Source organism: Epinephelus moara, chromosome 3, assembly GCF_006386435.1.
Source record: "Epinephelus moara isolate mb chromosome 3, YSFRI_EMoa_1.0, whole genome shotgun sequence".
NCBI lineage: Eukaryota > Metazoa > Chordata > Actinopteri > Perciformes > Serranidae > Epinephelus > Epinephelus moara.
Genome location: NC_065508.1, coordinates 19,704,460 through 19,728,109, shown reverse-complemented (window position 1 = coordinate 19,728,109; position 23,650 = coordinate 19,704,460). Strand labels below are relative to the sequence as shown.

Sequence of the window (23,650 nt, the reverse complement as noted above, 5' to 3'; positions counted from 1 at the left end):
CAACAACCAACTACCCAAGTTTCCACATTTACTTTGGTTGTTCCATCATTACACCATCTCCACTACTGGGGATAGTAACTTCTTAGAACTTACACTGATACTCTTTGGCAACCGGGGATAGACACCTACAGCTACCAGGGAAACGTTGTAAATCGAGCATTGATTTTCCCTGGAGATCGTACCCAGTGGCAGACAGAATTGGACAATAAAACTGAGGCTTATAGAGAACCAATCTAAACACTGATGGAGTCATTATTCCATAGACATCACATTGCTCAATCACCATTTACTTCACCATGATAAGTTAAGCAGAGAACATGTTCCACTTTGAGCCGCCCCTTCTCTGGTAATGTTATTTGCAAGTGCAGGTTATCACAGGTAAGAGCTGTATATCACTATCAATGTCAACGCAATTTTGTTTCCATATAAATATCCTGTACGCAATAACCCAACAACACACTACAGTGGAGACAATATAATCTTCATATTTTATCTGCTGTAGATATGAGAAACATATTTCTTCATCGCGCTGCGGCTTCATATTCAGTTATACTGCAGTCTCTCTGGAGCTGCTAGAGATTCAGAATCTTGCTCAAGGACACTTCAGCAAGGCAGACACATGCTGACACACTGGTTTGATCCATGATTCTTGCAACTGAATGGCAATGCCCCGTTCAGTCGTGGGCATTTGACATACTGTCATGCATTTATGCATTCACTCATTCTCCCTACTGGCGTCATTTTTTGTCAGGCTCTCAGGAGGGCTGGAGCCTGTCCCAGCATGCAGAGTGCAGGAAGCAGAGATACTCTCCCAGGGTGAACACAGAGGCATAAAATCACTCACACTCATACCTGTAGGCAGTCTGGAGTCTCCAGTCCTCATGACTTACTGTATATATCTTCGGCTGTGGGAGGAAACTGGAGCATCCTTAACAAACCAACGCACAATACAGAGGAGAGGGAAACTCCAGATGAATAAAATAAGGCCACACAGTTGAGAGTCGAGTCCCATCTGATTTTCCCTCTAATCAACCTTAATTTAACCGGTAATCCACGTTAATCCAGCTAACTGATGTAAAGACCAAACGTACACTTTTTACAGAGTGAAGAAGAAAAAGCACTGTCTCCTTCTACAGCTTTATGTGAAGAGCCAGCTCGTCTTTCCACACATGCCGCAGAGATTATGGTTGTTTCAGGTGGAACGGAGATCAATCTCCAGAGATCAGACAATAGAGTCCTCCTGACGTCCTTCGTATTTGTGTGTGACAGATACAATAGCAGGTTATGTTACCCTCTATAGCTCTCAGAAACTATAAGAATGGAGCCGACAGGCGAGCAGAGATGGCCGATTCTCTGCAGTAAGTGAGGGCTTTACTGTCTTGATAGAATCCAACTGTGCCTGTTGTAATGAGAGTTTACATCGACCTGCAGAGATTCAGGTTTAAGGAAGCAGAACTGGGTGGTGATATTTTACCTGTTAACCTGATTCTTATACCGACCATTTCAAACTCGGAGAAGAACAAAGGAGACAGTGAGACAACTAATAAAAACACCAAATGAATTTATTGCCAATTTAAAAGGATAGAAAGATATTTTTAAATGTACCAACTTGCTGAGATAACGAGTCGCGGTCTTACAGGGAGTTCTTCCAGCATGAAGAAGTCACTAGGGGCCTTTCCATCTTCCTCTTTTATGCGCATTTACAATTTGCGTGTATAAAACTTAAGTGGAAATGCCAAACCCTTGAACAAATCTCAAAATATTGCAAAAATGTCTGTACACTTGGGGGAGGTTTACTCTTAGTCTGTTCTTGTTTTATTCTGCTGATGAATATGTTGTGGTTAAATTTCACACTTAGAGCCTCAGCACAGTGACAAGATATATTTTATTTTTATTATATTAATATCTCACATATTAGTGTGACACACTGTAGCATAATGCACATTTTAATTTCTGTTTTATTTTATTATATTGCTATATATTTACATCTATTTCATACTCTTGTTCTTACTTCTTATAATTCTCTATTCTTGACATGGGCGCAACTGTAACGATTCACAATTTCCCCTCAGGGATCAGTAAAGTATTTCTGATTCTCATTCTGAAGTGGGAAAGTAGTGAAGCGATAAATGTGACGAAGTTCAACAGAAACAGATTCAGCAAATAAATGACATACAGTCCCTTCGTCATCTCCGGAGGCTTCTCACAGCTGCTGTATGAATTCTCACAGCACATAGCTGTAATATTAGGTGTGCAAAACCCCTTTAATTATGTCATGGTGTTGTACCCTCTTGTGCCGCACTGCAGCACCTGACTGGAGGATTAGCGCTACCTGCTGTTATCTTGATGAACCAACTCCCAATGATCTGATGACAGAAATGGATGGAAAAGTTCATAAATTAGAATTTTTTGAGCCAATGTTTATTGGCTTCATATTTAGAGCACAGACGTGTGCAACATGTCCTCAGATCTCAATGACAGAATAGGTTGTTTGCCAATACTCCCCAAACAATCATGGTTTGTTACATAAGTACTTAAGTAAGTTATGTACATAAGTAGGGTATGTTATATGAGTTAACTGTAGGTTAAAATAAGTCAACGTTGACTCTTGGTTTAATCGTGACACCAACAGTGGTCTCCGTGGTGACAGTCTTGTGTTTGTTTGACTCATCCAACCACCGCAACCACCACCATAAGCAGAAGCTAATGCAGTATATGGACTTTTTTTGTTTTTGTGGAGGACAGCCTGGGCATGAGAGTGGTACGGGTATTCTTATCCCTGAGCAAGAAAGTAGATTTCCCAAAATGTTTAACTATTTTTTTAACTAATGTTTTGAACACCCCAGGAATGAGTCCTAAATCCCAGAAATGAGTTAGCATTTTGCCACTCGCGGGTCCCTTGTCTCAAAGTCAGTAGGTTCTTGGTTGAGTTTTTGGTTGGATGTCTAAAATAATCCCACTGATGGCAGTTTCCTCCCTAATGTAGTGGTTAAAGCACTCGTCTTCCATGCGGAGGGTCCAGGGTTGAAATCCTGCAGGGGTCGACGTCAGCAAAGGCATGCGGTCTCAAGTGGTTCCCACCGGGATCAGATTAATCTGAGCCAAGTCCTCAACGAGGGCGCGTCTCAAGCCCGTCATTAGCGCGAGGTTCCAGACGTAAAAGCGGATTCAAAAGCGGATGGCAGTTTCAGCAGCCGGACTAAGGCCAGCTGATTCGGCCCAATTCTGGGCTGTCATTCATACCAAGTCTCAGCTGAGTTAAGCGACCAGATGCAGACCGGTTAATTTCATCCGACATGACATGCCGAGTTTAGGCAGATGCTGGGCCAGGTCATTTCTGACAACGGCCCAATGATGGCAGTGTCAACAGCTGGAATCAGGCCAGCTGATTTTGCCCGATTCTGGGGCATAATTCATACCGAGTCTCAGCCGAGTTAGGCACCTGGACCTGGCCCAGCTAATTTCATCTGGCATGCCGAGTTCAGGCTGATTCTGGGCCAGGTCATTTTGGCTACCTGGGATGTCTGTGGTTAACACAAGCTAAAGAGACTCCACTTGTGAATGTTGAAGTTTGTATGCATTTTCAAGTGGCTAAATGAGAGTACAAAACGTAATTGCGCTGTACGAAACTGTGGTGGTGCAGTTCATTTATAGCCAAACGTTAGCTTTTTATTTCAGGCCATTGCAGTTACACTTCAAAAATCATAAAAGTGGTGTGAATTTGTAAAGATTATCTTGTTGAAGAAAACGTGTGGGTGTATAACTGTCATCCCTGGAGCACTCTGTTAGCCCTTTGGCTACTAGCTAGCTACATTGGTTTGTTTCTGGTAATCTTGCAGGGCCAGACCTCAAGACAAAGTTATAACATCTCAGAAGCCACATGGAAGTTTTTCTTTTTCTTCCACACTGTGAACATATATTTGTGTTTAATTTGAACCTACTTCAGGGATATGGGAGCCACAACATTTAACAATAGCTCTGCTGGGCTGTATTATGACCATAGTTGTAATTACTCAGGTTGGTATGGTGCTTGTCAGTAGCCCATGAGACTCACTGAGTGTCATTTAATGTTCTGAGTTCAGAGTTCTGACAGTGATTCATAACTTTATTTAAATTGAATTGATTATTTAGTCTACAGTGTTTAACTTTTACCTTCCCCCTATGGACAGCACATGTTAACACAGTGCTCTATGGGATTTGTAGCTTCCTGAAGTTATTTTGTTCTTTTTGATTATTTCACAGAACCAGTAAACTACTTTACCTCAGTCTTTTTTTTTTTTTTTTTTTTTGTTCCTGAATCTATTTTGGAATCCGTAGTCAGTTTTGATTTGTTCACCTTTTGTGTTATTATCACCCACCTTTTGTCTGAAATAAGTGCAAATGAGCATTACACTCTGGCAGAGGTTGAGATTTAAATTGCCACCTAATCAGCCTAATGCAGTATGTGGATCTACTTCCCTGCTGCTTTCTGACAGCCCTCCATTTCTAACTTGTATTTTAGCGAGAGGTCTGCGAAATGTAAATGTTTGCCTGATCCCTACCAGTTATATCCTGTGCGTCTTCATGCACTAAAGCAGGATAAACTGTATCTGCTCAAAGTGTGATGCAATATCAAACAACGCAGTCCATGGCAACTGAACCACCGCATTTTATTTTAAGGCCTTTCCGCGATGCTTCAAAGTGAACTTACTGCGTCCCTGTACATCTCACACTTGAAATAACATCTTGTTTAAAAGACAAAAGACAAATTCCTTTGTTCCTTTGTTTCCATTGCGAGGACTCCAGGCGATACTGCGATTCCCTTTGCTCCCACTGGTATGACTCTCCTTGACATTAGACGGCCGATGACGTATCGTTCATGTTTAAAATAAACTTCTTCTCTTCTGCAAGCAAAAAGCTCTTCCAGCGTGTCGAATCCTGAGTGTATATGAGTAGACAGAAATAGACAGCCACCCACATATCATTAGGGAGATGGAGGGAGAGGGAGAGAAAGACTCACTGTGACAGTGTAGGAGAATGAAGCGGGCTGAGGCAAATATGTCGGTCACAGTTTGACACCGCATCCTCACGTGTTTTCGTGGCACTCAGATTTCAACAGTCGAGGCTGTATGTCTGAATATGTCTGAGGAGTTTTCTCCAACCTGTATGGTTTCCTAGATAGGCAGTGCTTGATTTCCACTGAGAACAAGATAATAATTCAATTTCCCAGGACTTATAACTTGAAGTGTGTGGGAGGGGTGTGGGCTATCTCACTGTATTTCTCTTGTGCTCTAATGGAATTAATGGTGGAGAAGGAGTCCGCCCTCTTGTGGGGTGCTGAGAAAAAAACTGTTGCACCTAGTGCTCTGTATAACAAGATATTTTTTAATTTGTTAAAAATCTAGAGCTTCCATCTTCTTACCTAATATCTCTATTTCATGATTCATTGCGTAGGCACTCTACCTCTTGGCTACACTGTTTGTATTCGTACAAAAGCATTACAAACTGCTCCCACTGGTTGCCAGGGATCTATTTTATATATAAGATAGGTTAAAAAAAAATGCATAGAGCCTGTTGACAGCTGCTGTTATTTCCTAAAAGATGCTAATTCATTTATTCACGCGTCTCTGTTTGGCTCCATCCTTTCCTTGTCCCTTGACTGCTCTGCTTGTAGGAAGCTGCTGAACGTGAAGGTCATCGATGACGAGGAGTACGAGAAGAACAAGACTTTCACGATTGTTTTGGAGGAGCCCATTCTGCTGGAGGTCGGGCAGAGACACGGTGAGCTGAGGACACAGCTGCATGCTACAGCGCGCAGAGTGATTTTTCCTCATTATTTCATGGCTGGAAATGAGGTTTACTTTGCATCCCCTGCCCTTTATATTTTATTTATATTCTTTGGCTAGAGCTGTTTGTATTCATTGATACAAAGTCCTTTTGACTCTGGGGAACCTCTGAGGTCTAAGGTGTGATCTCTTTGGTGCCTTTGGTGCATTCAGTGGCCAGGCCTCATGCTGAAGGACTCATGGTTTGTTGCACTTTAAAATAGCTTGGGATAGAGACGTTAGATCAGAGTTAGAGCTACAAGGCAGAGAGTTATTAAAAATGTATCCATTTGTCGACCTTCCTTACACAGCTGCACATTAAAGAAATAGCAGTTTTTTTGAAGTGGGGTTGTGTGTCGTACTTATCCATAGTCAGTGTTTTATATACAGTAGATGGCAGTTGGCATGCCCCAAATTTGGAAAGGCAGGCAGGAGTGCCTACACAAAGGCTACGCAGCGTACTGCTGTAGACGGGGGCAGCAGCAAATCTTATTTAAGCCACCTAAAAAAAATCAATATCAGTTTAAGCGCACACTATATTGAGTGTATTTTCACTGCTTTACCTTGCCATCATATAGCCCGTTCCACCAGGGAAGCCATTAGTGGCTTCAGTTCCCCAGGTGTGCTCTCGTCGAAGCCACCAGACTCCATTGAGAAAAACAGTAATTTTGGCTCAGTAAACGTGGGAACTGCTGCTCCACCACTGCCTCGATTAGTGTACTTTTGTGACTAAAGTGAATCCGAATTGATCTCTTTTACATGCCAGAGTCAATTTATAACACAAACAAAATAAATGAGTGAAGCAGCAGTAGACCAGCAGCTCTGTTTTCACCAATGTTAAATCACTGTTTTTCTCAATGGAGTCTGGCTTTGAATAGGGCGCTATAATGGCTTTTGTGTTGATTGAAATGTTGATTTTTCTAGGTGGCCAAATTAAACTTTGCTGCTGCCCCTTTCCACAGCAGTGCACTACTTAGCTTCTGTGGTGGTACTCCTGCCTGCTTCTCCAAATTGGGGGTGTGCCTGATGACTATTGTAGGTAATACATTGACTGTGGAACAGTACCTCATACAACCTGCATCAAAACAATCCAAACTATACTTTTAATCCTATTTACTGTGATGACTGACAACATTGCAAAAGAAAAAAGAAACACAATCAATTTCAGATTTGGTATTTTGTTATTTTGATATTACTTATATCAGTTCATAACAAGCATGCCCAAGATCTCCAAATAATTAAATCAGCATTTTCACAGTGATAATCAAACTTGCTTTGGCCATACAATGCTTCTTAGATGCATATTCACAAAAAGCATTTAAGAAGTGAATAAATAAATACAGTTTGCCAGTTTTTGTTAGACAACCTGAAATTAATCAGGCTGTACTTGGAAATACAACAGATGTGTCCCAAACTCATCAAATGTTTTAAGTAGGGCTGTCAAATCATTCATTTTTTAATTGCTATTAATCACATTTTTAATTGCATGTTTAGAATTCCATTATTGCGCATTTCAAAACTGTTTTGACATCTATATTAACAAGGTATATTAATTGTTATCAGAGTGTCTTGACTGGGAATCAACTGAATGCAGGTGTTTTAACCGAGCAGTACGGCACGATTCAGTTCAGTTCGGTACTTTTTCTCCATTTCCACTGTGCAGAGTTGTGGATGGTACCAATAGAACTGTACCGTCCCCATTTTTAGTCCCCCCTCTGTTGGGGTACCTATCACACAGATCTGGTGCTAAAAGGTGGAGCTGTGAACACTGCAGTCCGTTGATTGGTCAGTAGAGGACGGTCACTCTGCTCAGGGCTGAGCTGTGGCTGGTTTTGAGGCTCATGTAACCACTGTTCATACTGTGGAGAGCTTTACATATAGTAAACTGTAACTATAAAATGAAAGGATGTTTTGCTGCCTCTTGCAGCAGCTGGAGTCTGAGAAAGAATAACTTAACTCACTGGACCGACTGCCGGCCGCTTAATATGAACTGTGTATATTCCACATCTTCAGTGAAAACGGAAAAAAAAGCGTACCGAACTGAACCGTACCATGCCGTACTGCTCGGTGGAAACAGGGCTTTAGGTCCGAGTACCATGTCTGAAGGGTTACTTTTGGTTCCAAAGGTACCATACCAAAAGTATTTGATGGAAACGGGGCTTTAGACCTGAGTCTTCCATGATATTGACTGGTCTGCAGTCAGTTGCCACCCATTTAGCAAGCGCTGTATTTAACTTCTTCGATGGAGTTTCATCCACGGGTCTGTGGCGATTCACACATTCCGCTATAGTGCTGCTATAGTGTATGCGGTTGCCTGCTGACATCAGTATCATTAGCTGCACCTGTACGCTTAACTCAAAGTACTTTGGTGATATTTTAATCCTGTTTGACACAAGGTGCATATTACTTTTGACTTGTCAAATGAACCTTCTGGGGGGTCTTTAGAAGTGAAATGAACTATTCAAAGGCACAGTGGTGTTCTTATTATCCATCACTGTGACAGCAGGGAGCCGCTGTGGTGGCTTGACTACTAGTTAGGTTGCTTCGAGGGAATAAAATAGCAGTATTTGATAACCATGATCAAAGAAAAAAAAAAGTGTCATATTCGGACCTTCATCGTATTGTGATTAACGCGTTAATGCTGACAGCCCTAGTTGCCCATTGATATGCTTAATTGATGCAAACAGTATGCATGGAGATATGATATCTTATTCTATTGCATTTCTCACTTGGGAGATACTGGCTGATTGTTTACATCCCTGTCCCTCCACCGCAGGAGACACCAATGATAACAAGACAGCAGTGGGACCGGAGGACGTGTCAAAGATGGGCTGCCCCTGTCTGGGCGAGCACACAAAGCTGGAGGTGGTAATTGAGGAGTCCTATGAATTCAAGGTAACTCAGAAATAAGCAGCTTTTTACCTCAGAGCCACGCTCACCTTTCACACGGATGTTCGCATATTTTGCAACTTCCCACGAGCTGCTATGAGCTGATGAATGCCAATATTTTGTTTGTTCTTTCAAGATTTACCTGCTTTCCTCCTACATCACAGCAGGACACACAGTACTCACATCCTTCAGATCCTTAAACTAATTTATAGACAAACCAGACATCATGACATTCAAGAATTATTCTCTCTAATTGTTCTCTCTATTAATTATTCCCAGTGTTAAATCCATCCTGACCTTATTCAGTCTCACTCTGCAGCACAGTTAGAGCTTGAGCACAGAGACAAAATAAAAAACTGATATTTTTAACTTCTACGCCAATATCAGTTATGTCACAATATTTTGGGTATGACTGTTGGAGATTCATATTTAATCTAACTAGTCATAGGTGATAAATTATTAGTGATGTGCATGTGCGTAACTAATGGCTCTGCCAGTAGAGTCAGTCACTCATCATTTCATTCAGCTTGAATAGTCAAAGAAGTTGAAAAAATTGTATCATTTAACCATAATGCAGCATTTAAAGGGCTACTCCATCAATTTTATAATGCACTGCCGTAAAATTGGGGGTTTCGAGGGTCTTGCAAGAGACATGATTCAAAAAGAATTGCTCAAAATTGATGCAGCAGAGGCAAAAATATCCTGATTTAAACTCTTAAAATGCTGGATCCAATGTTTCCCATAAAGCCCAGTTCAGACAAACCTTGTTGGCACTGGCTTTGTGCCGTTGTGCCTGCAACGTTCTAAAAACCTGCTGGTTCACACCAGTGCAACTAGATGAGATCATAATAATCATCGCTATGCAACAACTCTCTCTACTTCTGTTCTGATTTCCAGCTTTCAGGCTTATTTTGTGGCTGAATATAAATTGCAGCTTCTTAAAATATGAATGAGGATAGTGATAGTGGGATACTTGCTACAGTTGCATTTGTAGTAGTGATGAAACGACAAAAAACAGAAACAAAACGAGCATCAGATGGACTGTATTCATAATAAATTCACCACATTAATATAAATAAGCAGCGCCAATTAATCAGTCAGTGAGAATGTGTATGTGAGGGACGGCATAAGCACATACAGGGAGCTGCAGCAGTGACCCACCGTCCGACACCTGCACACCATGAGGACGGAAACAGAGGGCTTGGCGGGGACAGAGCCCCTGCCACTGCAAGCAAGTCATTTTGACTTGAAAAAAGACATAATGAAATCAAAAGATATACTTATTTTGTGCCCAATGAAACACTTCCTTACATTTTTATGTCCCTCCCTCATGACTGAAAATTCTGCCAGTTACCAACCCATGTACAGGACCTACAAGCTAGCTCACAGTTATGGGTTGTCGCTCTGTTCTTAATTGTGCAAACTCCGAGGGTTATCGCTGATAATGCTGTTCCAGCCCCTGGAGGCTGGATGGTGTCGTCATGGAAGCACAACATTCAACCTCCCTCAGGTTCCCCCCCAAGTTGCCCTGGTCAGTGCGACCTAACCCCCATTAATATTGTTAGCACTGTCAGCACTGTTGTTGTTATTAGCACTGTTATCACTGCTAATAACACCATCCCGATCCATGGTGGTGGGATGGCGTTGTGACATTGTGAACACCCACCCTCCCTCCGTTCACCCTTTCCCCAGGTCGCTCCTGTGAGTGTGAGCTAACTCCCATTAGCGTTGTTAGCTATTAACATTGTTGTGCTGACTCCTGTGAATTTACTAATCCTAGGATAGTGAAGGAATGGCCCACTTTACTACCTCTGATTAGCTTACCCTGACATTCTTACCGTAACCCTAACCAATCCCACTCCTCTTGCTTGAACCTAAGCAATCTAATCATTGAAGGGAACGAGTACTAGCCAGTCATAGGGAGTGTAGAGTGGGCCATTCCTTTGCTGTCGTAGGATTGGCAAAGTTGCCTCCCTAAAAGAATGCTTATAATGCTGTCCCAATCTCTCTAAGGCCCCCCTAGCTTTCACATGACACTCTAGCAGCTGTCTCATGGGAGCTTTGAATATCCATGTCTTACATTCTCCACAGCTCCTGTTTGTAACCCCCATTTTGCAGGCTTTCTGTAAACTGATCTATATGTATAAAATTGGTGGTGTGCCCCTTTAAGACCGGTTTCAGCAATAACACGATATTACACTTAGGACTCCAGTTTCATGTGCTGATACTAAGGGGTCTTCTTTCTGCACTGGTGTTAAGCAGCTTTATGCTGGCGATGTGCCCTTTTCCTGGGGGATTGTGGGGTTTTGTGCTTCCCTGCTTCTGTTTTGGTGACTCACTGTGCACCACAGTGGAAAGAGTGACACGGTTAATTGCACCTTAATTCACCCACACTGGCGTCCCTAATCTTATATGACAGAGTAACCTGTAAAGAGATGGCTACCGCTGACTTGTGCTTTTTTATTTCTGTTGCTGTCTTTGTCCTTGTGGCCGTCTGCAGAGCACGGTGGACAAGCTGATCAAGAAGACGAACCTGGCTCTGGTGGTGGGGAGCAGCAGCTGGAGAGAGCAGTTTGTTAGTGCCGTCACTGTCAGTGCAGGTGAGTCGCGGCGTTGTGTGAAATGTCTCATCTGTTAATCCCTCTGAGACCAGACCTGTGGAAGATTGAGTCTGCAGGCTGGATGTAGCCCACCAGCTGCTTCTCACCAGTCTTACTGTTGTGCTGCTTTTTTTCCCCAGATATGTCTTTAATAAAATTCCAACTGCTGCAGTCTGACATTGGCTGAATTTAAAGAAAGACGCCTAATTTAACAAATGATGAATGAGAGAGCTTACAAAAATAAAGCCTGTTTTAATGTATTTTGGCAGTTCCCTGTTTATGTGCTGCTCCCTTTTAATCTAGACACTTTGTTAAAAATGCATGATGTGGCGAATCCCTCGCGTGTCTCACCATAAAAACAAAACTGGCCAGCTCTGCCTGGACAATTAATGGCTTTGAAAAATTTATGTAGACGAATGTGGTATGGTGAACCCTTTTTATTTTGCCCTTTCAAAAGCCATTCACTTGGCTTTGTGAACCTTTTAGATCTGCACGAGTGCACAAAGCATTTGGGCTAAGAGCTGAATTAGACACCAGAGATGTGTCATTCGGCTAATGTGCTCTTTTCTCTCAGTTTCTCTCCTTCTCTCTCTGTAGTTGAGGTCGCTCAGATTTTCATGCAGAGAGTGCGTGTATAAATAGAAAGTACACTTCATGCCTATATGTATGTCTCAATCACTGACTCATAGTTATATCTACAGATTTAATGTAATGATTTGAAAAGGTTATCTCCCACACATTCGTCAAATGGTTTAAATGTGCTCGGGGTTGGTGTTATGTTGGCTGGATTTTGCCGTCAGACATGTTATCTAAGTTTGAGCCATGAAGCCGGAACTATTTACTGTTTCACCAACTTTTTCTTAAGATTGAATATAAATTTCTGACCTGAGATGTGATGTCACAGCTAGATCAGGTGATACTTAAAGCAACTACAAGGAGCATTCACTTTATGTTGATTGTTGCATTATGTTTCCCATTGTAAAGATCTTGATCTGGCTAGCACGTGAAAGAAAAGACACAACTTATTTTTAATACTTCTTAATACTACTTTTCTTTTTCAAATACAGCTGTACACAGGTGATGTATCTGTTTATGGCTTTATAAGATCAATAACTGTAATATGACGATGGTGAAACAAAGTCAACTTTGTTTTAGCCACCAATGTTACACATATTGGTATAAAACGTGCATCTTGCATCTCATATGGGCCCCTTTTACACTGCTAGATTTTTCTGGGAATGTTGAGCCGTTTTGCCGGCAAGCTGCGAGCGTTTAGACACAGAGCCGGATTGACGGGTTGATCCGAGGTGCCCAATTTTCCACCTTGTAGGGTCGTCATATTGCCGGAACCTTTTTGGTTTAAACAGACCGAGGCGCCCTTCTGCAACGGGAGGGGCTGTTGGAGACTTGGGGGAGGAGCTGTTGATGACACCGCACGTGTGACCCACTAGCTGTGGATAAACAGGAAACAGCTGATAGCAGGAATTAGCGAGCAGCTAGTAGCAAGAGGGAAACACAAACCTGACAGACACTGTAAAGAAGAGCAACAGGGGAGACTGGGGGAATTGCACGCCCTCGTTGACCTCGCAAATGAAGAGGCCATTAACAGGCAGATGACGGGGACGGTGAAGGACGGGCTGACTTACGAGAGAATCACCGAAGGACTGACCAGCCGCGGCTTCACTCCCATGTCACTGTTTACGTCACACGCTGAGCTACACGTTTTGTTACTTGCTCACGCCCCCCATTGCCCCGAAAAGGCGCATTCTGTATGAACAAAAGTAGGCAAGCGGCATTTGGCTGCCAATGCTGAAAGAAGACTGATTGGGCTTTCCTGTAAATTTGCACAATTCCTGAATAATAAGGGCTTATGTATTTCACAAATAAAACAGACAAATTAAATACCTCTTTAGGATGAAGATGGCTAATTCAGGATCAGTTTTTGAATCCTCTCAAATTCTACATTTGTCTACATCTGTTGAATGGCCATCTACAATAACTCATGTTTTTTCGCCCGTGCTCTATCACTGTACCTTTTAGGGGGGATTTTGTTCTCCGATCAGTACTTTTCTTCTTCTCTTTGCTGATCATGCCCCAGAATAAGCCATAACTTCAACATTTAACTATGAGGAGAATGTCCTTGCCACAGCGCCCATTAGGTCATCCCCTCTCTCTCCCTCATTCACACTTAGTCTGTTTTATCTAACTTAATTGAAAAGAAAAAGGGTGTCTTAAGACCAAGTGCAAAGCCTTGCATTACTTGCATGAGGAAAGGCCAGTGGAGTGTTTGCAGGGAAAGGCAGCTAATGCTAACATTGGTGCTAATTTGGCTCCTAGCTGGAATAAAGTAACAAACACATATTTTCAGAACTCATCATGTTGTCTGCTGGCTTCGCTATCATAGAGAAGTAGATCTCTGGTGCCCAATTTGTGTCTTTTGGCATCTGTGCATTGACTTTGTATGTAATCCCACTGTGTGAAAACATACTACTTGCTGCCAGACCTGTGGAAATGTAAACATAGGCTCCTCAGGTTTGAATGCCGTAAATCATATGGTCTGATTTGGCAGGGAATCAGACCCGGTGACAGGTATTAAGGATAGCTATATGGTAATAGCCAATCTTCTGTCTGATGGTCTGGTATGTAGGTTTTTAAGGGGCATCTTTATCGAACTGAGACTGTTTCATTGTCAGTTAAAAAACTCCTTATAGCTGCTTTTGTTGTGCCCTTAAACAAGTGAGATAATAAGACAGAGGGATGAAGAAAGCAACACGCTGCTCTCTCTTTTGCTCGTCTATATTGAGTATCAGCGTACTCAGTTTTAGGACCACAGTAATGACTAAAGTTTTGACTGTCTAAATGGTTTAGACTATTTTCTTTTAAAACTTTAACACTAACTTTAACATAGGTACTGTTACATTCATGTGTACAGCCTACAAGACAGAGCTCCCCAAAGATGAAGCCAAAATATCTCTATCACCCCCTGGTGGCTGGTTGTAGTACAGGTCATAAACCCCACCCCCTCCATGTTAGCAGATGGGACAGTATAGTGTAAAGATAGTTTTCAGCATTTTAGGTAGTTTTTATCATGTTGATGTTTGTTAAAATGTTCATTTTTCTAATATGTTTGGTTTTAATTAGTTATTTCATGCTATAAAAAGGGGGTTCGACATCATGATTGACAGCTATGTGTGCCAGTTGGTGTGTTTGGGACTAACAGTATTTCTTGCGATTGGTCGGACAGGTGTATGGGTGGGAAGTCAATACTACGAAGATCACTACTGCGCAGACTCTGGCTCCAAATGACATCACCAGCGCAGGATGGCAGCGGCTGTATTAGGGGGGATATTATGGCTTCAGTTTTGGGGAGTGGAGATTTATATACAGTCTATGGTCAGACCCGACAGCGGGACCATAATGTCTCTGGCAGCTTACTTAAATACCAAAAGAGTTAGCCAGAGACATTCGAACAACACGTATAAAATGTGTACCTTTTAATTATAATGAACAAACATAAATATTTTCAAATTGTGTGTTTACAAAGTTATAATGCTTTACGGACAGTAATTACCTTAAACAAGAGAAATAGTAAGAGAAAGATGGAGAAACCATCACACTGCCCCGCCTTCACTCATCGTTATAGTGAGGAGAAGGAGCACAGTGCCCCTACTGGATTCTTGAGGCATTGCCAACAGATTCACACACAATTAATCCACGCAGACAAAGATCTGCATCACATAACTACATTCCTCTTTTTGTATTACTGGCTGCACGGCCTCAACAGTAACCAATATTAATGCACATTTACAACTGAAAATAAAATTACATGTCCTGAAAATGTTGTGATAACCGAGACAGGAAAGAAATTAACTTCACTCCAAATTTAATAACTTTGTCTGAAAATGAAATTATTCTTGTCTGCCACACTTTAACGTGGTTTCAATATGGCTGGTTTGATTAAGTTTTGTATACGGCAGGACCTGGCCTGAGACAGTCTATCAGCAGAGAAGGCAGACGCAGCAAGTATTATTTGTACATATTTTTCAGGACTTGACGCATCTTTTCTGTCTCCACCAGGTGACGATGATGAGGAAGAGAGCGGGGAGGAACGCTTGCCATCCTGCTTTGATTACATTATGCACTTCCTGACAGTTTTCTGGAAAGTCCTCTTCGCTTTTGTCCCACCCACTGAGTACTGGAATGGCTGGGCCTGCTTCTTCGTGTCCATTTCCCTCATCGGCGTTCTGACAGCTGTGACTGGGGACTTGGCCTCTCATTTCGGCTGCACCATCGGTCTTAAAGACTCGGTCACCGCTGTGGTGTTCGTGGCCCTCGGCACCTCTGTTCCAGGTGGGCGTCTGCAGTGTCTATCACCTCTACGAGCAGACTTGTCCTAGGTTTCCTCTGGGGTTTGTGTGTGCAGTAGAGGCAGCTGCTTGGGGAGACTTGTGTAACCTCTGCCTCCGCCTGTGCTGTCAGAGTATTTTTCTCCTGAGCCCTCGTCTTGAACATTAACAAGCCGTAAACAAAGAAAAAGCCTGTTTCACTTGTTATTCTCTCTGTGCTGCCTAATTGTATTCCCATCTCACTACGTCCTAAACACTGTCACTGAAAGCAGCAAATGAGAATATGAAAAGTAGGCATTGACAGGTCGGTAAGCTCCACACGCTCCTTGAAGTTGGCAAATGAGTTATCCTGGGTATTGCCCTACATGAATTAGTTAGAAGGCAATTATCAGGGAGTTACAGTATCCACAGGTAGTGGCAGTATTAGGTTTTATGGTTATTTTGGTGGGCAGAGAGTTTGAGAGACTTGTTGACATGTTTTACCTCCTTTATTGTGTCGTTACTGGAAGCAAAAAACAATCAGAACGATCCTCTTTAGCTACCTCATCTTTGCAAGCAACCGAGAATGCACTTTTGTCTATAACATCACCAGATAACACCATCTAAACTAAAATGATCAGCTGCTGGATGTAGATTCATATTTCACAGACATATATAAGACATATATAAAAAACTTTGACTTGTTATACTATGACATTTTTTAAAAAACTTAATGACATACTATACTATGACAATTTTTGAAAACTTTTTATGACATGCTATACTATGACATTTAAAAAAAAAAAACTTTATGACATGTTATACAATGACATTTTTTGAAAAACTTTATGACATGTTATACTATGACATTTTTTTTTTTAAAACTTTATGACATGCTATACTATGACATTTAAAAAAAAAACCTTTATGACATGTTATACTATGGCATTTTTTAAAAACTTTTTATGACATGCTATACTATGGCATTTTCAATAACCTTTTATGACATACTATACTATGACATTTTGTATTTTTTATGACAAACTCAACTTTGACATTATGTATAACTTTTAACAACAATACTATGACATTTTTTAGGGTGTTTTTAAGGCATACTATATAATGACATTTTGTAATGTCTTTTTACGACATACTATACTATGGCATTTTAATGGCATATTTATGACATACTGTACTATGACTTTTATTTTAGAACGTTTTATGACATACCATGTTATGACAATAAAAAAATTTTATGACATACTATGACATTTTTTTTTTTAAATTTCTGACATGCTATTATATGACTTTTTTTGTATTTTTTTTTATGACAAACTCAACTTTGACATTATGTATTACTTTTTAACAATGCTATGACATTTTTTAGGATTTTTTTAAGGCATACTATATTATGACATTTTGTAATGACTTTTTACGACATTCTATACTATGGCATATTTATGGTATTTTTATGAGATACTGTACTACGACTTTTATATTAGAACTTTTCATGACATGCCATGTTATGACATTAACACTTTTTATAACATACTATACTATGACAATTTTTAAAACCTTTTTATGACATGCTATACTATGACATTTTTAAAAACTTTATGACATACTATACTATGGCATTGTTTTTTTTGTTTTTTTTTTAAAAGTATTATTACATACTATACCACAACCTTTTTTAAAAACTTTTTATGACATGTCATTCTATGACATTTTTTAAAAAAAAAACTTTGACTTGTTATACTATGAAATTTTTTAAAAACTTAATGACATACTATACTATAACAATTTTTGAAAACTTTTTATGACATGCTATACTATGACATTTTTAAAAAAAAACTTTATGACATGTTATACTATGACATTTTTAAAAAAAACTTTATGACATGTCATATTATGGCATTTAAAAAAAAAAAAAAAAACTTGACATGTTATACTAGGACATTTTTAAAAAAAACAAAAAATTTTATGACATGCCATACTATGGCATTTAAAAAAAACAAAACTTCATGACATGTTATACTATGACATTTTTTAAAAAACTTTTTATGACATGCTATACTATGGCATTTTTAAAAAAAACTTCATGACATGTTATACTATGGCATTTTTAAAAAACTTTTTATGACATGCTATACTATGACATTTAAAAGAAAAAAACCTTTATGACATGTCATACTATGGCATTTAAAAAAAAAACTTGACATGTTATACTAAGACATTTAAAAAAAAAAACAAAAAAAACTTTATGACATGCCATACTAGGCATTTAAAAACAAACAAACTTCATGACATGTTATACTATGACATTTTTTAAAAAACTTTTTATGACATGCTATACTATAGCATTTTAAAAAAAACTTTGACATGTTATACTATGACATTTTTTTTAAAAAAACTTAATGACATACTATACTATGACAATTTTTGAAAACTTGTTATGACATGTTATACTAAGACATTTAAAAAAAAAAATTATGACATGCTATACTATGGCATTTTTTTAAAAAAAAACTTATTATGACATGCTATACTATGGCATTTTTTAAAAACTTTTTATGACATGCTATACTATGGCATTTTTAAAAAAAAACTTTGACTTGTTATATTATGACATTTTTTAAAAAACTTAATGACATACTATACTATGACAATTTTTGAAAACTTTTTATGACATGCTATACTATGACATTTTAAAAAAAAAAACTTTATGACATGTTATACAATGACATTTTTTGAAAAACTTTATGACATGTTATACTATGACATTTAAAAAACAACAACATTTAAAAAAAAAAAAAAACCTTTATGACATGTTATACTATGGCATTTTGTAAAAACTTTTTTTGACATGCTATACTATGGCATTTTTAAAAAACATTTTATGACATGCTTTACTATGACACTTTTAAAGACTTTTTATGACATGCTATACTATGACACTTTTATGACTTTTTATGACATGCTATACTATGACATTTAAAAAAAAAAAAACATTTTATGACATGCTATACTATGGCATTTTGTAAAAACTTTTTTTGACATGCTATACTATGGCATTTTTAAAAAACTTTTTATGACATGCTATACTATGGCATTTTAAAAAACAACTTCATGACATGTTATACTATGGCATTTTTTTAAAAAAATTTTTTATGACGTGCTATACTATGACATTTTTTAAAAATGTTTTATGACATGCTATACTATGGCATTTTTTAAAAAAACTTTTTATGACATGCTATACTATGGCATTTTTTTTAAAAAAAACTTTGACTTGTTATACTATGACATTTTTTAAAAAACTTTATGACATGTTATATAATGACATTTTTTGAAAAACTTTATGACACGTTATACTATGACATTTTTTAAAAAAAACTTTATGACATGCTATACTATGACATTTAAAAAAAACTTCATGACATGTTATACTATGACATTTTTTAAAAACTTTTTTATGACATGCTATACTATGACATTTTTAAAAAAACATTATGACATGCTATACTATGGTATTTTAATGACATAGTATACTATGACATTTTTTAAAAACTTTTTATGCCATACTATACTATGACATTTTTTAAAACTTTTTATGACATTTTTATGACATGCTAAACTATGACATTTTTAAAAAAAACAAACATTTTATGACATGCTTTACTATGACATTTTTATGACTATTTATGACTTTTTATGACATGCTATACTATGACATTTTTGAAAACTTTTTATGACATTTTTATGACATGCTATACTATGACATTTTTAAAAAAAAAAAAAAAACATTTTATGACATGCTTTACTATGACACTTTTAAAGACTTTTTATGACATGCTATACTATGACACTTTTTATGACATACTATACTATGACAGTTTTTAAAAACTTTTTATGACATGCTACAATGACATTTTTGAAATTTTTTTATGACATGCTATACTATGGCATTTTTAAAAACTTTATGACATGCTATACTATGACACTTTTTATGACATGCTATACTGACATTTTTAAAAGCTTTTTATGACATGGTATACTATGACATTTTTAAAAAACTTTTTATGACATGCTATACTATGACACTTTTTATGACATTGTATACAATGACATTTTTGAAATTTTTTCATGACATGCTATACTATGGCATTTTTATGACTTTTTATGACATACTATACTATGACATTTTTGAAAACTTTTTATGACATGCTATACTATGACTTTTGAGGGGTTTTTTTATGACATGCTATACTATGGCATTTTTATCACTTTTTTATGACATGCTATACTATGGCATTTTTATCACTTTTTATGACATGCTATACTACGACATTTTTAAAAACTTTTTTATGACATGCTATACTATGACACTTTTTGTGACATGCTATACTATGGCATTTTTATGACTTTATATGACATGCTATACTATGACATTTTTATGATTTTTTATGCCATACTATACTATGACATTTTTAAAAACTTTTTATGACATACTATTCTATGACATTTTTCTGTCTTTTTATGACATACTATACTGTGACATTTTTTAAAAACTTTTATGACACACTATACTATGACATTTATGTGTTTTTTATGACATACTATACTATGACATTTTTAAAAAACTTTTATGACACACTATACTGTGACATTTATGTGTTTTTTATGACATACTATACTATGACATTTTTTAAAAACTTTTATGACATGCAGTCTTTAATAACATTTTAATGACACGTGATACTTTCACATTTTTATGGTCTTTTATGAGGTGCAAGACTATGACTTTTTTTTAAATGACATATCATACAATGACATTTTTCATTACATACTTTGACTTGTCAGAGTTTATGCACACTATTGATCTCCATCAGTAGCTAGTTTGCACAGTGTCACCTGTTTCCCATTTCTTTCTTCATGCTTAACTCTGTCTTTATATTACAGATACATTTGCGAGTAAAGTGGCTGCCATCCAGGACCAATACGCTGATGCCTCCATCGGCAACGTGACGGGCAGCAACGCAGTCAATGTGTTCCTGGGCATCGGGGTGGCGTGGACCATCGCCTCCGTTTACTGGCATACCAAAGGCAAGGTGTTCAAGGTGAACCCGGGCTCCCTGGCCTTTTCCGTCACCATCTTCACTGTCATGGCGCTGGTGTGTGTGTTGGTGCTGCTCTACCGCCGGCGTCCCAGCGTGTCAGGCGGAGAGCTCGGGGGCCCACGGACACCCAAGCTCCTCACGTTCTTCATGTTCCTCTCCCTCTGGTTCGTCTACATCCTGTTGTCCTCCTTAGAGGCTTACTGCCATGTGCCTGGTTTCTGAGACAGAGGGAAACACACAGACACGGCTCTTCTCCTTGTTTTTACAGTCTAAAATGTGTTTTCTCTGTTTTTGTCTATTTTCACAAAGGTTTATAACTATTTGTATCATTAGTTATTATTGATATCGCACAATATTTGATTGACTTTGAATCTTTGGACTTTGGAACTTTGCTACCACCCACTATGCTGTGAAGTATAGCTTAAGCCACTGAAATTTAACCTCTCCTCAACCTTTCTTCCTATTTTTTTTTTTTTTAAATACTATGTTCCACTGGACATTTATCTTATCATTAATATCAGCATAAATCGCATCAAACGTTCTGTCACTTGAAATGTGAAGCTTCTGGCAACATATCTTCTCTCTGTGTGGATAATTATTTGAGTTTTTAAGTGTTAAGAAAGCACAAGATCAAAGCAGTGTTTTGGAGGGTGATATAAAATGGAAAAATTAAACATTGTGCATGGGACGACATTATACTTGACATTTACATGAAAGGAAAGACATTACTGAGGCTGAGGTGACATATTTGTGTGTTGATATTTATTACTCAATCTATACATTAATTATTCATTGTATATCATGTAAAAGATGAACATTGTGCGTGGGAGTTTTGTGAAAGAGTAGGTGTGTTTATTTTTATGCACGTTATCAGAATAAGAGTTTCTTGGTAATCTATTTTAAAGTACTGTATGTAATATTTTGACATGGCTGTTGACGTGTTGACGTGTTCTGTACATGTGAATCACAGCTGTAACATAATCTTTTCACTGCCTGATCCCCCTTTCCCACGACGCTTCCTCAATCAGTATCATGTTTGACTTAGCCAGGGTTGAAATGCCTTTTTTTTTTTTTTTGTTTTGATAACATAAGCCAATCTTGGAGCACATTTAGGATTTTTGCGTGTGTGGTGTATGTGTGCGTGTGCGTACTTCTCCTTTCCAGCACAATTTGGTGAAAGGTGTGGCACTATTTCGTTACTGACTCCACAAAGAGTAGGTGACAAAGAACAAACAAAAAATGTGGTCCGACTACGGACACAAGAAGGACACCAGTTTTCTTATATGTCACACTGACACTGTGAGCATTTTTCAACATCACTTTTAGAAAAAAAGCACAGCAAAGAGAGCAAAGGGTCACTTTCCACATGAGTGTATGAAGAGTTATTAGGTCCTAATCATAGCACAATCACTGAACAGGTCACCTGTGATGAAAAATGTGCTAAAAGAGAAGACATGTACAGTACTTCCTGAGAGTGTCTCCTTGTGTCACACAGCAGTTGATATTGAAGTTTGTTTTTTTATTTAACCTAGAATCTGTAGAGCCATATTTATTGTAACAGTATTACAGTAGAGGTATTTATATGATCAATTTTAGTTTTATTGATATGCACGTTTAATGTACAAAAAGTGGAAATAAATGTTGCTCATTTATGATGCTGTAAGATGCCTTGTCTTAATTGCACATTTCACTGAACACTCTCACAGCTTTTCAACATTATGTCCAAAGCACATGGTTAGAATATTTCACAGATGTAACCTTATTTAGATATAGAATTTATCAGAGTATGAACTATTTTATTAAAGTGAGGTATCACAAAGTGAGCTGGATGGCTGTCTGGGGAAGTGAACAAACACCTTAACATTCATAACAGACAAAACAGGATTTTCGGATAATATAATGCCACCCAGTGCAACAACTATACAAACCACAGTCTTAAAAATTAACACTCACTGTGGACATTGGTGGAAGAAATACTCAGATGCTTTTTTAAATAAAATGTCAAAATACATTGTGAAGATTCTGCATCCATAGTCATGCATTAGTTAAAGTTCTAATTCAGGTGTGGGGTGGCATTCATTCATTTTTCTGTCACCGCTTATGCTGTTGGGGATGGTGGGGGTGCTGGAGTCTATCCCAGCTGACAATGAGCGAGAGGCAGTGTACACCCTGGACAGGTCACCAGGCTAACATGTAGAGATGGACAACCGTTCACGCTCACATTCACACCTAGGGACAATTTGGAGTCACCAGTCACCTGCATTTCTTTGGGCTGTGGGAGGAAGCCGGAGTACCCGCAGAAAACCCACGCTGACACGAGGAGAACATGCACAGAGGGGCTCCCCCACCCTGGGTTTGAACCAGGAACCCTCTTGCTGTGAAGCGACAATGTTAACCACTGCACCACCATGCATTGTTTTTAATATGCTTATTATATGACAAGTAACTAGTAACTGTGAGGTAAGTATGGTGCAGTAAACGTACAGTATTTTCCTGTGTAGCAGAATTTAAGTATGAAGTATAATATAAATATGAATACTGAATGAGCTCTGTTAGGTGATTTTAGGATTAGGTTTCATCATGCTGTTGGTTGTTTGGTTGGATCCTCAACAGCAGCAACAATGTATAGAAAATAATGTGAAAGAGAGAAAACTATGAAATATGGAAATTATTTCATCACCTTCTCTACTGTAGCGTACACGGAGTCTTGATAATTGTGCCTTTTTTATTGCAAACATTAAGATGTACTAATTGCAAACACATTAACATGGAAATTAACCCCCGCTGCGGCAGAAGATTATCATTATTACTCCAGAGCACACTGTCACTTAGACTGTGAGATTACCTTGTGCTTTGCTCACTAACTCAAAAAATGTGATTTTTCATTTTGTGGATTCTTTGACAGCTGAAAA

At 38.4% G+C, this 23,650-nt stretch overlaps 1 protein-coding gene across 9 annotated transcripts in view; it reads left to right on the top strand.

Moving 5' to 3' along the window:
- slc8a4a (solute carrier family 8 member 4a) overlaps positions 1-22,361 on the top strand; it is a 35,705-nt gene extending 13,344 nt beyond the window's left edge. Inside the window, exons 4-10 of one of the 9 annotated variants that reach the window (XM_050040677.1) lie at positions 5,654-5,776; positions 5,946-5,959; positions 7,818-7,861; positions 8,541-8,699; positions 11,194-11,293; positions 15,371-15,643; positions 20,581-22,361. In XM_050040677.1, the coding sequence (XP_049896634.1) occupies positions 5,654-5,776; positions 5,946-5,959; positions 7,818-7,861; positions 8,541-8,699; positions 11,194-11,293; positions 15,371-15,643; positions 20,581-20,960 (1,093 nt within the window). In that variant the 3' untranslated portion in view covers positions 20,961-22,361. Of the gene's footprint in view, positions 1-5,653; positions 5,799-5,911; positions 5,960-6,252; positions 6,271-6,416; positions 6,425-7,542; positions 7,558-7,594; positions 7,604-7,817; positions 7,862-8,390; positions 8,403-8,540; positions 8,700-11,193; positions 11,306-15,370; positions 15,644-20,580 lie in introns of all 9 variants that reach the window. The other 8 variants (XM_050040682.1, XM_050040683.1, XM_050040679.1 and 5 more) reach the window with 8 other exon arrangements.
- Positions 22,362-23,650: the final 1,289 nt, after the last annotated feature.